The following is a 14,444-nucleotide window of genomic DNA, read 5'->3' on the forward strand; positions in this document are numbered from 1 at the left end:
GACAGAGGATGAGATGGTTGGATGGCATCACTGATGCGATGGACATGGGTTTGGTGAACTCCAGGAGTTGGTGATGGACAGGGAGGCCTGATGTGTTGTGGTTTTCATGGGATGGCAAAGAGTCAGACACGACTGAGAGACTGAACTGAACTGAATGGGCTTCCCTGATGGCTCAGATGGTAAAAATCTGCCTGCAATGCAGGAGACTTGTGTTCGATCCCTGGGTGGGGAAGATCCCCTCTTGAAGGGAATGAATGGCTCCAGTATTCTTGCCTGAAGAATTCCATGGACAGAGGAGCCTGGTGGGCTATAGTCTATGGGGTCTCAAAGAGTCACACAAGACTGAGAGACTAACATTTTCACTTTCAGTGTCCATAATAAAAAGGAAAAGAAAACTGTAAGTAGCAATTGAAGATTGCTCTAAACTGCTTTGGCTTTTCTTCCTCGGTCCTGTCATCATTCAGCAAAGGAAACACACAATAAGAATACAAGACAGAACATAGAGCATTGGAGTGGGGCAGGAGAGGGAAGCCTTCTGTTAAATGTAAAGAGCTACATAAAACCTTCAGCCTAAGAGAGAATGGGAGAAAGTACTTTCTTGTGAGCTAACTATAATGGAGTATATGACAAATGCTGAAAGAAGATAGAACTTGAAAGCTCCTCTGGAGTAATAAACCCTTGAGTAAATTAGTTTGTCAGTGTGTATCTCTATTATAATGCAGTGATACCCACCATGTTTTGATGTTTAAAAGTGGAAAAAATCATTTCAGCAGTATAAGTACTTAAATCATGGGCATTGTATATACACCAGGATTGAAATCTTGTTTCTGTTTTTTTGAGTAATTGTTTTTTTCTCCCTCCAATTTGAGCAAGTTATTTAACCTCCTCAAGCTTCGTTTTCTTCAGTTAAAAATTAAAATGATTCATATGACATAGCGCTGTGAAGAAAATGAGATTAAATACTTACTACAGTATTTGTTACATGATATGTTATTAAATGTTATTTTGATTTTTAGGAAGTTTACTGTGAATATATGACTTTCCTTTTGTAGTGTAAATCTTGAGAGAATTTTAGCACAGTTTTCAAACCAAGTTTGACCTTCTTTGACCTTCACATTTGACAACCTGAAAAATTTCCCTATTTTGACTTAAGTTCACTGTTGCAACATCTAGCACCTATCAGTGATTCAGAGCAACTGTCAGTGATTAATAGCGCAAACTATCATGGTTTTGTGATGCAAGTCCAGCAGCATCATCATTATGGGGAAGGTATTAACACTGGAGAGATTAAAAGAACAACAAAATCCAAAGGAATAACGGTTGTGCTGAAAATCATTTTGCTGAGAAGATAAAGATAGACTCAATTGCTTTCTTTTTCCATGATCTAGCTTTGATGATACATTCAATCAGTCTGGCACAGAGTCTACTGAACATCAACTGTGTGCTCCACCTCTGTTCTTAATGCTTGTTTCAGGTTGTTTTCAACAGTCTATTTGATAGAAACTACTCACTAGTTCCCAGATCATTTAAGTGCCTCAGTCTTGGGAATATGCATACTAGATAGAATCTTGCAACTGACCTTAGCATTAATCATGATCTCTAATGCTCCAACCAGCTTTGCAAAGGAAGTACATACTGAATAGACAGAAAAGTAAAGTGCTAACATCCAGTGTTTTATTTCTAAAAAACACCAAATGAATGTCTATTTACATAAGACTGAAAATATGAATTATATTAGAGACTTTTTATTTAACAATCATTCTTTAACTTATTAAAGTTATACTAGACTTGACCACTCATAAGTGAATCAATAGTAGTGGTGGTTTAGTCGCTAATTTGTGTCCTACTCTTGCAACTCCATGGACTGTAAGCCGACCCAGGAATCACCCTGCACGTCCTTCATTACAGGGGTGAATTGGTATAGAGTGCTAAATAGCATTTTGTCAAAACTGAGCTGTAGTCTCTTATTTTTGTTTTCCTCTTGAATTCTTGAATTCTATTCTCCCTGAACTCATGCAGCTTCTGTTAATGCCAACAAAATGAGTAAGCAGAAAATAGACTCCCGCAGTGGCAGTCGAGTGCAATTTTAATAGTGAAATTTTAATCTAAACTTTAATGACAGGAATGTAATTTTTTTAATGAGAGTAACTTTTGGGCTATATTTGAATTCTAATTCTTACTTCCTGTTTGCTTATATTCAAATATTTCTGTTTTGACACATGCAATTAAAATAGTCAAGATTTTAAAGCAATCATTCCTGGGAAAGATATTTCTTTTTCTCTTCTTCTGCTTCTTCCAAAGGAACTATATATGTCAAATTCACTGCCAACTGAATATCACTTACATATTCTAATATTCTAAGCTCAATTTATTTTTTAATTTTCCCTTACATTTTTCATCACCTGCCATGCCATACTATAACTTAACATATCCTAATGAGTTCACACTGCTTGCTGGGGCATGAATGAAGTTCCTAATTAAAATGAAGTCATTATTATGAATATACTTCTAATAGTAAATTCTGTCCTTAATCATTAAAAATGGTTGTTTTGTGTCCAAAGGTTACTTTCTTTCTTGTAACATAATGGACTCTTTCCTTAGCCTTTATCTTTTATCCTGAAAAGTATGCAGTTTTGTGATCCAATTAAACTTCTTCTCATGACCCCATCCTTTCAAGGAAATATGTGACATGATCACAAATGGAAACTTATTAAAATTTAGCATTTGAACACTTGGCAAAGGCAAAATCTCCAGATAGGTAGATACATTTCTTAAATTAATTCATTAGCTGAAATGTAGGTAAAGGCGAAGAAGGTAGAAAGAAGGCCAAATCTTGTTATGGGTCATCTAGTTTCCAAAATTGATCATTTAGTTTTCAAACAGCTGGTTGTAACTTCTTCTGTAGTTTTTAATGGATGCTGCTGATACTCGCCCTCCAAAAAAACTCCAATAGAAACAGAAAAATCATCAATAAGACCTATTCCTAGGATGTATACCCAAGAAATATACATAAATGCATTTCTCCAGTATCTCCAAGATCAAGTTTGCAAACTAACACTATGAAGCATATTCATTCTTTCATTCATACCTTAAAAAATTATTGCGATATGGTGGTAGATAAAGAAGAGTTGGGGATTCCCTGGTAACTCAGCTGGTAAAGAATCTGCCTGCAATGCAGGATACCCTGGTTTGATTCCTGGGTTGGGAAGATCAGCTGCAGAAGGGACAGCCTACCCACTCCAGTATTCTTGGACTTCCTTAGTGGTTCAGCTGGTAAAGAATCTGCCTGCAATGTGGGAGACCTGGGTTTGATCCCTGGGTTGGGAGATCCTCTGGAGAAGGGAATGGCTACACACTCCAGGGTTTTAGCCTAGAGAATTCCATGGACTGTATAAGTCCATGAGGTTGCAAAGAGTTTTTGACATGTTACTGTATTCCTGCAGCTAAATGATATCAAAGACAAAATAAAGGACAGAACGGTATGGACCTAACAGAAGCAGAAGATATTAAGAAGAGGTGACAAGGATACACAGAAGAACTATACAAAAAAGATCTTCATAAACCAGATAATCACAATGGTGTGATCACTCACCTAGGGCCAGATATCCTGGAATGTAAACAAGTGGGCCTTAGGAAGCATCACTACAAACAAAGGTAGTGGAGTTGATGGAATTCCAGCTGAGCTATTTCATATCCTAAAAGATGATGCTGTGAAAGTGCTGCACTCAATATGCCAGCAAATTTGGAAAATGCAGCAGTGGTCTCAGGACTAGAAAAGGTCAGTTTTCATTCCAGTCCCAAAGAAAGGCAATGCCAAAGAATGTTCAAACTACTGCACAATTGCACTCTTCTCACATGCTAGCAAAGTAATGCTCAAAATTCTCCAAGCCAGGCTTCAACAGTACATGAACAGTGAACGTTCAGATGTTCAATCTGGATTTAGAAAAGGCAGAGGAACAAGAGATCAAATTGCCAACACTCTGTTGGATCACAGAAAAAGCAAGAGAGTTCCAGAAAAACATCTACTTCTGCTTTATTGACTATGCCAAAGCCTTTGACTGTGTGGATCACATCAAACTGTGGAAAATTTTTCAAGAGATGGGAATACCACATCAACTTACATGTCTCTGGAGAAATCTGTACATAGGTCAAGAAGCAATAGCTAGAACCAAACATGGAACAATGAGCTAGTGCCAAATTGGGAAACGATTACATCAAGGCTGTATATTGTCAACCTACTAATTTAACTGATATGAAGAGTACATCATGTGAAATGCTGGGCTAGGTGAAGCACAAGCTGGAATCAAGATTGCCGGGACAAATATCCATAACCTCAGATATGCAGATGACAGCACCCTTATGGCAGAAAGCAAAGAAGAACTAAAGGGCCTCTTGATGAAAGTGAAAGAGGAAAGTGAGAAAGCTGTCTTAAAATTCAACATTCAAAAACAAAGATCATGGCATCTGGTCCCATCACTTCAGGGCAAATAGATGGGGAATCAAAGAAAACAGTGACAGACTTTATTTTCTTGGGCTCCAAAATCACTGCAGATGGTCACTGCAGCCATAAAATTAAAAGACACTTGCTCCTTGGAAGAAAAGTTATGACCAACCAAAACAGCATATTGAAAAGCAGAGCCATTACTCTGCCAACAAAGGTCCATCTACTCAAAGCTATGGTTTTTTCAGAAGTCATGTAGAGATGTGAGAGTTGGACTATACAGAAAGCTGAGTGCCGCAGAATTGATGCTTTTGAACTGTGGTGTCAGAGAAGACTCTTGAGAGTGCCTTGGACAGCAAGGAAGTCAAACTAGTCAATCCTAAAGGAAATCAGTCCTGAATATTCATTGGAAGGACTGATGCTGAAGCTGAAACTCCAATACTTTGGCCACCTAATGTGAAGAAGTGACTCCTTGGAAAAGACCTTGATGCTGGGAAAGATTGAAGGCTGGAGGAGAAGGGGATGACAGAGGATAAGATGGCTGTATGGCATTACCACCTCGATGGATATTAGTTTGAGCAATCTCTGGGAGTATGTGATGGACAGGGACACCTGGCATGCTGAAGTCCTCGGGGTCGCAAAGAGTTGGACATGACTGAGCAACTGAACTGAAATGAAAGTATAATTAAGGGAAATAAAATTGATACGATGAGAATTCTTAACTCATAGGGTTATTTTGAGGTTTAAATGAGTTAGTTTTAAGACTTTTGTAAGTACTAGCTGCTGTAATAATTATTTTTACTAGAGTGTTGAAACTATTGGTATTAATTATTTTAACCTTTTTATTATTTTGCTTTGCATTTGAGAAGAGAGATAGGAAAGTAGAAAGGGAGGATGAAGGCATCATGGGATGGGAGGGAAGATTGGAAGGAGGATAATAATGGAAAGAGCCAGTAAGACTGAGTGAAGTACCAAGTTAAAGAGAAAGAGGCAGAGAGAGAGTGAGTGAGTAAGTTTGAGATCAAGCTGCTTGAAAGTTTTTACACAATATTACTGTAAAACTATTATTCATAACTAGTTTTACTTAGTAGTAGTAGTGTTAGTCATTCAGTCTTGTCCAACCCTTTGCAACCCCACGAACTGTAGCCCACCAGGCTTGTCGGTCTATAGAATTCTCCAGGCAAGAATACTGGAGAGGGTTGCCATTCCCTTCTCCAGGGGATTTTCCTGACCCAGGGATCAAACCCGGGTCTCCTGCATTGTAAGCAGATTCTTTACCATCTGAGCCACCAGGAAACCCCACTAAGTTTTATATAGACAAGCAAGAAAAGATATAGAGAGGTAAACAGTCTTGGGACAGTGTGAATTCTCTGCTTTTTGGTTTGAGATCTTTTTGTTTATTTGTTGCTTGTTTTCTGTTTCATTGTTAATTAACACAATGCCCTTACCAGACATAACAAATAATCTTTCACTCAATTTTATTAAGATGTAATTTCCTCCCTCAATTCTCTACTTAGCACCCTGATAGATAATTTCACTCTTCTTAGGCAAGATCAGCCTGTATTGCTTCTGAAGTTATTCATTTATTTATCTGGTGTTATTCAGTTATTCATTCATCCAAAACAAACTATAATTGTTTATAGTTCTGAAAAAGTAGATTTAGGGGAGATACTTCATTTGTTGGATAAGTACGGTGGACTGCAGCTGGGCCCAGAGGAACTTTTCAGGAAGAAAAGAAGCAGGAAGATACAACTCAGAAAATGCCTTCATTATTTTTAACTTTCCTTTTTTTTTTTTTTAATTCCTCTTAACATTGCAACTGCTTTCTCATGGAATAGACTTTTGACTATTTTTATTTATTAAACCTAATCAATTTCAAAGTGAGACATTTCACAATTTCAAAATGTTAATACACTATTGACCAAAGTATATCTACTCAATGTCAAAATAAGGTTAAAAATGAGATTAAAAAATAGGGTTCTTCTGATTATGTTGAAAAGTGATAGCACTGAAAAATCATAACTTCTTTGGGAATCTCTTTATAGATATATTACAGATTAAGCAGGTAAAAAGTAGGCTTGATGATGAAATCAGAAAAACATAGTTCTAAAATTTCTAAAATGTTAAAAATGTTGAAACAAAACAATTAAATTGGAAGTCTTTTAAAAGTTGCACATGGAAAGCCAACTTGTAAGTGGTTTACAAAGATCGTGGAAGAAGTCCATGTATCAGCAAGGGGTGGGGGTGGGATTGTAAATTATATTCCTCCACTCCCACATGTAGGGACAGAACTAATACACAGGACATAGCAAAACTGTACAGTGGCATTGTGAAGGTGAAAAGTTTTCAAAGATAATATTATCCATATTTCTTTCTTTTAAATCCATATTTCTTTTCCCTCCAGTATGGGATGGGAGAGAAGAACAGAGGGAGGAAAAAAAGAGGGAGAGATAGTGAAAGTGAGTAAGGTACTAAGTTAGAGAGAACTATGTGTAACCTGGTTCAAGCCAGTTTAATTTGATTAGCCTCATTTTCTTCAGTTATAAAATGCTAAGTGCAATATATACCCCAGAAAGATGTGAACATAAATAATGATTATTAGTTTTTAACTAACATTTTTGAGTGTTGTCCATGTGCCAGTTACTGTGCTCAAAGCACCCTACATGTATACTATTAAAATTATATGAGTTAATGCATACTAAAATACCTGGTAGGATGCCTGACAAATGGTAGGCATTAAACTGTTAATTTGTTTTCAAGTGATACACAAATAGGTATTACAAATAAATACAACTATAGATAAAGCTGAATAGACAAAGAAGCTGTCTTTAGTGAACATATATATTAATACCAGTTAACAGCAGACCTGTAAATTGATAAAAGACAACACCAAGTAGTAAGTGTTATTATATTGATAAACACAAAGAAAGAGATGGTGCAGAGGAGGAAATAACCACACAATGTACTCCAGGGTACCACCTTTGTCTTTCCTTCTTCTGCTTCTCTATTTCCTCATCTTTTCCAGTCTCTCATCTATTATCTTAAGAAATGTTCAAAAATAAGAGTGAATGCAACTTTATTATAGAAGGTGAAGGAACATTCAATTCCCATTCCTCTTCTTTCCCATATCAAGTTCCCTTTGCAAAGCTGCTATAAATTGGCATAATCAATCATCTTTTAGCTCTTTTTGTCTTTTTTAAGTTTAGCACTTATATTGCTTTGTATTATGTTATGAGTGAAAGCTGTACTGGAGATTGTGTATTTGATGTGACAGAAGTCAGTAACTAAACTGAATTCTTGCTTAATGAGGCAGAAAGTCTCTTTTAATGAATGGGATTAGTTGCTATAAAGAAACCTCAACAAATGAAAACAACCAAAAAACTGTAAAAAACAAAAACAAAAACCAGTCAAACTTATGTCTGCACTAGTGATCTTTCAGCTATGACTCTAGTGTGAAATGATTCATTTTAGGCACCTGATAGTTTTCTTGCTATCTACCTGTTCAGAGGAAGCCTGATGTCAAGCAGCATAACAGAGTTGTCCATCACTGAAGTACTCCTAACATTACATAAAGCATGAATAAACATGAGAAAGATTCCAAGATTTAACAGCTAAAATGTCCTAGATGCTCAATTAAATGTGATCTCATACAATATTTGGTTTCAGTCACTCAATTGTGTCTGCAACTCCATGGGCTGTAGCCCGTCAGGCTCCTCTGTCCGTGAAATTCTGCTTAAACTGAACTACTTTTAAAACTTTGGTGTGAGAGCCAATGAGTAAGACAATTTATAATATATTCTCAGTACTCCATTTTTTCTCTTTGCTTGTCATCTATCATTTTATTCTAGAGAAAAGAAAAAATCTCAGAACTTTGCCTTAGGCAGGATTGACTTTCTTCCCCTCTGATGCTGTTTTCCTTGATAGCAGAGCAGAGTACTCGGATTTTGTTTGTTTGCTTCCTTGTCTCTCTATAGACCATACTAGTTGACTTGCTTTCTGTTTTCATGTTCCTCATCCCTTCACCAAGCAAGCAGAATTCTCAGCGCAACTTAGATATCTTTCGAGAAATGTCGTTTCCAAACTTTAGCTGAAGTATCATTTTTCACACGCAAAGGTATTACTTGGGGAAGCTTGTTAAAAATTCAGGTCTCTGGAAATCAGCCCCAGAGATTCTGATTCACTTGATATGGGATAGAATGATGGAATCTAAAATTTTTGTAAGAAAACTGTTAGAGGTCCTTAGCCCTTGGAGAAACATGATTCTAGGCTGTGGGTAATCCTGGCCTCAGCCTCATTACTTCTGGATAATGGGACATTTCTACAGCTTCTTTAATGGCCTCAGTACCAGGTTACCATTATTTCTTTCCTCAAAATGCCCTACCACCTTTGACATCCATTTTGATGAACTTCCTAATACTCTAGTCTGAAAAATGTTCAAATCCCTCTTGATCATAATCTTTAAAAGTTATATATCAGATTTTGGCACTATTTTGAATTGTTTCAACATTTTACATTTTTGTTTTTGAAAATATCTTCTTGATGTAAAAACAATTTATCCTAATTTTCTCACTTCTTAATTTGAATAAACTTGTCAAAGTTACTCCCACTTGTCAATAAGGTCTTCAGTCTCTCAAACTGCCCTTATTTATCCAATTAATCATGATAATCAAAACCTCCAATTATTCAATACATACTGTGCATTAGGCCCTGTACTCATAATCTGACATCATTTTTCAAAGTCCTGTGAGGCCATAATTACATTTTACAGTGTAAATGAAGCTCAAGGAGATAAAGCAATATAACCAAGGATATATTGCTTGTAAATGCTGACTGAAACACCTTTCTTATTCAACTTAGATAAAATGGTCAAGACATAAAGTTTTCTTGGTTGTAGTAGACTTTCCACAGTACTCATCCATTCTTGCCTATATATACTTACTTAACTCTGCCTTTTATCTGGAATGCTTTATAAAACCAATGAATTAATCAAGACATCAAACTTCATATCTTTTGTATTTGAAAACTCTCCTGTTTTTCCTCCCACTTAGCACTTGTCATAGACTGTCTTCTGTAAGTTATTTATATATGTGTTTCCCCTCAATCAGATTGTGAACTCCTGGAACAAGAATCAGGATGTGGTAGGAAGAGCTCTCTCTATGGAGCTGGGTAGACCTCGCTACAAATCATAGTTCCAATGCTTGACCAAATGATCTTGACAAGATCCATCGTCTCTACTCCTTAGTTTATTATCCATCAGAATGAATATTACTTATCACACAGGGTCATGGTGTTGATTAAATAATGAGTGGTTCATATCGATGTATCTGGAATAGCACCTTGAATATAGCTGGCACGATAAATTCTGAACTATAAGTTACACTGATTCCTGTCTTTAACTTATGCCCCCCACAATACTAATCAGCAAAAAGGAGGTCACATTTATTACATACACTAGAAATATAGGAGAAAAGTAGGCCAGAACAGGATCTGTAGAAACAGCTACTTGTTGTTGATATGATTTGAGAAAAAAAGTACATTTCAAGCTTAATCCTTAGAAGGATATGTCTGTTTAAATTAGACTTGACATATTTGCACAATACTTCCCAAATTAAAAAAAATGACAAATAAAGTTGAGGAAAATCTCCAATTTAATCACATCTTATTCAGCGTATTTAACTGAGTCAATAAGAACTAGAGGACTTATGATTAACTTCTATAGTCATAGCTTTTTTCCAACAAAATTAATATGTATGCATAAATCTATTATACCACAGTGTCAGTCACATCTATATAGGAATTTCAAATGTTTTCCCGTAAGACAGTATGTGATAATACTTGCAAAAGCCATCCCAGGGTATCTCATCAAAGTGTCAAAATGGAGTTAATCATTTTGAGCTAAATAACATAGAGAATTAACTATTTCCTAAACCATAAACTGAATACTTGTGAAGGTCTTATTAAACCACTGACAATTTTATATAAACTATATTATACATGGGTAGTTTTATTTGCTAGTTATGTCAGCTTTGTATGTTTACTATATCTGAAATTTTTCTTAAAAATATGTCATTTGGACATTGCTTTATTACCTTTATTTTCCAAGTAAAATGGATAGAGTTCTTTGTTATAAATGTATTATATGATTAACACAGCTATAAGTGAACATGGTTAACTGGCCTTCATGGGACTTTTCCTCAGTCAGGCAGCTAACTCAAATTGACTCTCCAAAATATATTGTTTCTCAATGCCAGATTCAATTTCTTCAGAAGGTTGCTAGCGTGTATAAGGGCTCTGCCCCTCTTTTCTGAACATTTTGTGTCTTACAAGGTTGTGACACTATGCCAGATTATTTTTATCTTGTTATCATGGAACAAAACCGAGTGAAAGCCTGAAGCCAATATTACACATTGTTATATGATTGTTCAAGGGCAGAGCGATACTCAGTTTCATTAAGGGACAGCCTTTCAATGTCAAGGGACCAAAGGGTTTGATAAAACTGGAGTTCTCTGGTAGTCCAAAAAGAAAAATGTGGCCAGTACTCCATCACCATTTGAGAAGAGAAGTCTTAGTGTTTGCTGTTGGCATGGCTTATAAGAGAGATCTAATTCTAGAGACTATTCAGATCAGCAACAGTTTCTTTTCAAAGGCTAACCTTCAGGTTCCTCTCTCTTTAAACTTAAGTGATGGGAACAGGCAAGGCATATTTTAATGAGGCAAGATACTTGTATTTTAAGGTATGAATGGTTATGAAAGGGGCTATATGAAAGGTTAGAATATAACCTTATATTCTAAGGTTAATGTTGAAATTACATGGGTTGCATTTTTAAACATAGGTATAGCTAAAAACTAGATCAACAATGAAGACACATAAATAGAAATAATAACTCTGACAACTTTACCCAAATATATGCCTCAGTTCTGTAAGTTCTTTTTCTTTGATCTGCAGGTCATCTTCTAATCTTTCTATTACAATAACATAAGATTCACTGACTTTCTTCTTCCATTCATCTAGTAAAGAAAAACAAAAAGGGACTGATTCAGAGCTGTGCTTTGCAAAATGTAGACACAGCTCATAACACACAAGTGATTAAAACTCTGTTCTTACTCTAAATTAAACAATACTTAATTTAAATTACTGATTGAGCTTAAAATGCAGATGTTTATATTTAAAAGGCAATCATATAGAATTGTAGTAATTAAAAACCCATTTGATACTGGATAATATATTTACATAGAAGAATATATTTGACTTATTTCATTTGATTTTATTGCATTATAATTATAGCAATCTCTAGTTGCTAGACAAGAGTTTTTAGGTTTTAAGTACTAGATACTTAAGATGTAATCCTAAAATCCCTATATTCAACAGTATTCCAAATTTTTTTCTTTAGCATTATACCTAGGAACTAAAACACTAGAGTATTATAAGAAATTTTGTGATTTTTTTCTAAAGATCTTTCAGAGAAAAAATAAGTTGATAATTATTAACACAGATAATGTTAACACTTTTGCATAAATCTTGTCTTGTCCTCTCGCAAAAATTAGCAGATATTCCATTGAAATGTTAACTATATATATCACCTACTGAATTATATTACATTTAAAGATATAGGAATAATTACCAGTACAAGTTTGCGTTGGTCTGGATTTATAATTTCCCATTTGTTAGAAGTTTCTTCTTTTCCCCAGCGCAGTTCCTCAGGTTGCAAGATTCCAAGTTTAAGTGCAGTGACAGTCCAGTTGAAAAATACTTTGATAGTCTGGCTAAAAATAAGCTGACTGCCAAATGGAATGCCATGCAACAATGACAAAGAACAAAATAGTTTGTGGTTTCAAGGGTGAAATCATGAAAGGAATTAATCAGTTTATTTAAAAGAGCTATAGCAAAGATAAAGAGTAAATGTTTCCATATGATTATCTGCCTCCATCCATTGATTATCTACCCATATGTACTTTGATGGGCATTTCTTTTAATCTAGAAAGTCATTCTGTTACATCTGAGGTTCAGAAAGAGCTATTAAAACTACCTAGATCATCTTTCAGGATCATTTTCTCCTAGGCCAAAGTAAAGGTTGTTGGAAAATCGTGACTCATGATAGAATTTGTCTCAATAGAATATAAATAATGGAAACCAACATCCTATGGCATGCTACTAATAGAAATGAATGTGAATTTGGCCTACAGCAGAGCTACAAAATTATTTTTCCAGGAAGAAATTCTCAACATAGACCATGATTAATTTATATCACTTGTTGATTATATTAACCATGAGTCTCAGATAAGGATCTAAGACAGTGATTTCTGCAAACAGCAATTCATAACATAACAATGACAAGAACAATAAGATTACAGATAATTAGATGGAATGCTTAGCGTGCCAGACACTAGTCTAAGTGTTTCATATACATCTTGTCATTTATACCTTATACAATCCTGCAAGGTGTATAGTATTCTCATTTTATAGATGAGAAAATCCAGATTTGCTAGCAGGTAGAGGAATCTGAAATAAATTCTGAGTCTATATGATTCTAAAGTCCAAGTTAGATATTACACTTCACAGTGGCATTTCTCCTTGTACATGCATATTTCTATTGATATAAATGAACTCAGGGTATGATGGAGAATAAATGGAAAACCCAGAGATTTTCAACTATATATTTCTTTTGGATAATGTAATTATTTATACCTAGAATACACACACGCCAATCTTGAAATCCTCCTCTAGAGGCTATACTTTCAATGTAATGCACATGAATTTCCTATTTGTTAAAGTTGAATGTTCAAATAACTGCTTCTTTTTGAAGCAACTGCTTAGGCAAATTAATCATTTCCCACAACTTTTTCTCAGCAAAGGTAATCTAAGTTCCAGAGGGACGGTCTCTATACTGATCAGATATAGTTAAAGTCAGTATCTAACCTTATGGACATCTCTGTCCTCCCCTGGATATAATTCTCCTGATTTCTCCTCCCTCAGTATATGCTGCCGGGGCCATTGATTGTCTGCTACACTGTGGTGGCCTCTGGTTGCTTGATCCACGCACTCAGCATTTTCCTTGTTTGAGGACTTTAGCTATACCAGCTTTCAGAACTTGTGTGATGCCCATTCCTTTAGGTCAGAAAGTCCTTGCTTTCCCCAGACATGCTCTTCTCAGGCTCACTGGCCTAGGCACCTGACTTCCTAAATGCTTGGTACTGGAAACCAAGCATTCAGTCCCATCCTGAAGTACTAAAGACCAAAATAGACAGTCTTTTTAAAGAGGCTGGCAATCTCCCAGAGCTACACCTTGGGAAGTAACATACAAGTTCCCTTCTCTCAGATTTCCATAGTTTTCATACCTTGAATCAAGAGGAACAGGGATGGGAGCCAGGGCTTTTGACTTTCTTGAGGACATCTAAATCTGTTTTTTCCCGATCTTCTTTCTTATTTCTCTCTCCACTATTCCAAACCTTATAACTCTGTGTATAAGTGGGTGTGCATTGCCTCTACCAATGAAGGAAAAGCTAATTCTAATATCATCTTACACTGTCTTTTCAAATTCCCCTTTGGTACATAAATTTAATGCATTGATTTTTAGGATTTTTCCTTTTAATTTTTGCAAATATTTTTATTATCTCAGAAAGCTTGGCTCTTACAAATGAAAGCTTTGACTTTCAAAGCTACAATTTTTGCAATAGGTTTTAAAATCCAATCAACAACTCAATTGAATTTTTCTATACCCTGAGGCAGTAAATTTTGCTAAAAATGGTGAAAATGATAATCTCAATACCTAAAATATTAAATGTTATTGAATTTCCTGCTTCCAAAGGAACTATCTATTAGCACTTTGTGACTGTGAGTCAAGGTCATGGGTTGACGGCAATACAGATGCCTTCAGGGACATGAAGAAAAGGCTGGAATAAGTAAATGATCCAGGATAAAAATCCTGCTTTTCTTTCCTAAGGAATCCTGGAGGGAATCCACACAGAAGCAGGAAATATTTCCTCCATTGCACTGTATATCTCT

General features: G+C 35.6%; 1 protein-coding gene across 1 annotated transcript in view; it reads right to left on the minus strand.

Annotated features, from left to right (window-relative positions):
* The window catches only part of TNNI3K (TNNI3 interacting kinase), a 318,691-nt gene extending 306,011 nt beyond the window's left edge, over positions 1 to 12,680 (minus strand). Inside the window, exons 1-2 of the mRNA XM_061121609.1 lie at positions 12,064 to 12,680; positions 11,341 to 11,449 (exon numbers count right to left, since the gene is read on the minus strand). Of these exons, the coding sequence (XP_060977592.1) occupies positions 11,341 to 11,449; positions 12,064 to 12,103 (149 nt within the window). The 5' untranslated portion in view covers positions 12,104 to 12,680. The remainder of the gene's footprint in view (positions 1 to 11,340; positions 11,450 to 12,063) is intronic.
* Between the last annotated feature and the right edge of the window lie 1,764 nt (positions 12,681 to 14,444).

Source organism: Dama dama, chromosome 20, assembly GCF_033118175.1.
Source record: "Dama dama isolate Ldn47 chromosome 20, ASM3311817v1, whole genome shotgun sequence".
Lineage (NCBI taxonomy): Eukaryota > Metazoa > Chordata > Mammalia > Artiodactyla > Cervidae > Dama > Dama dama.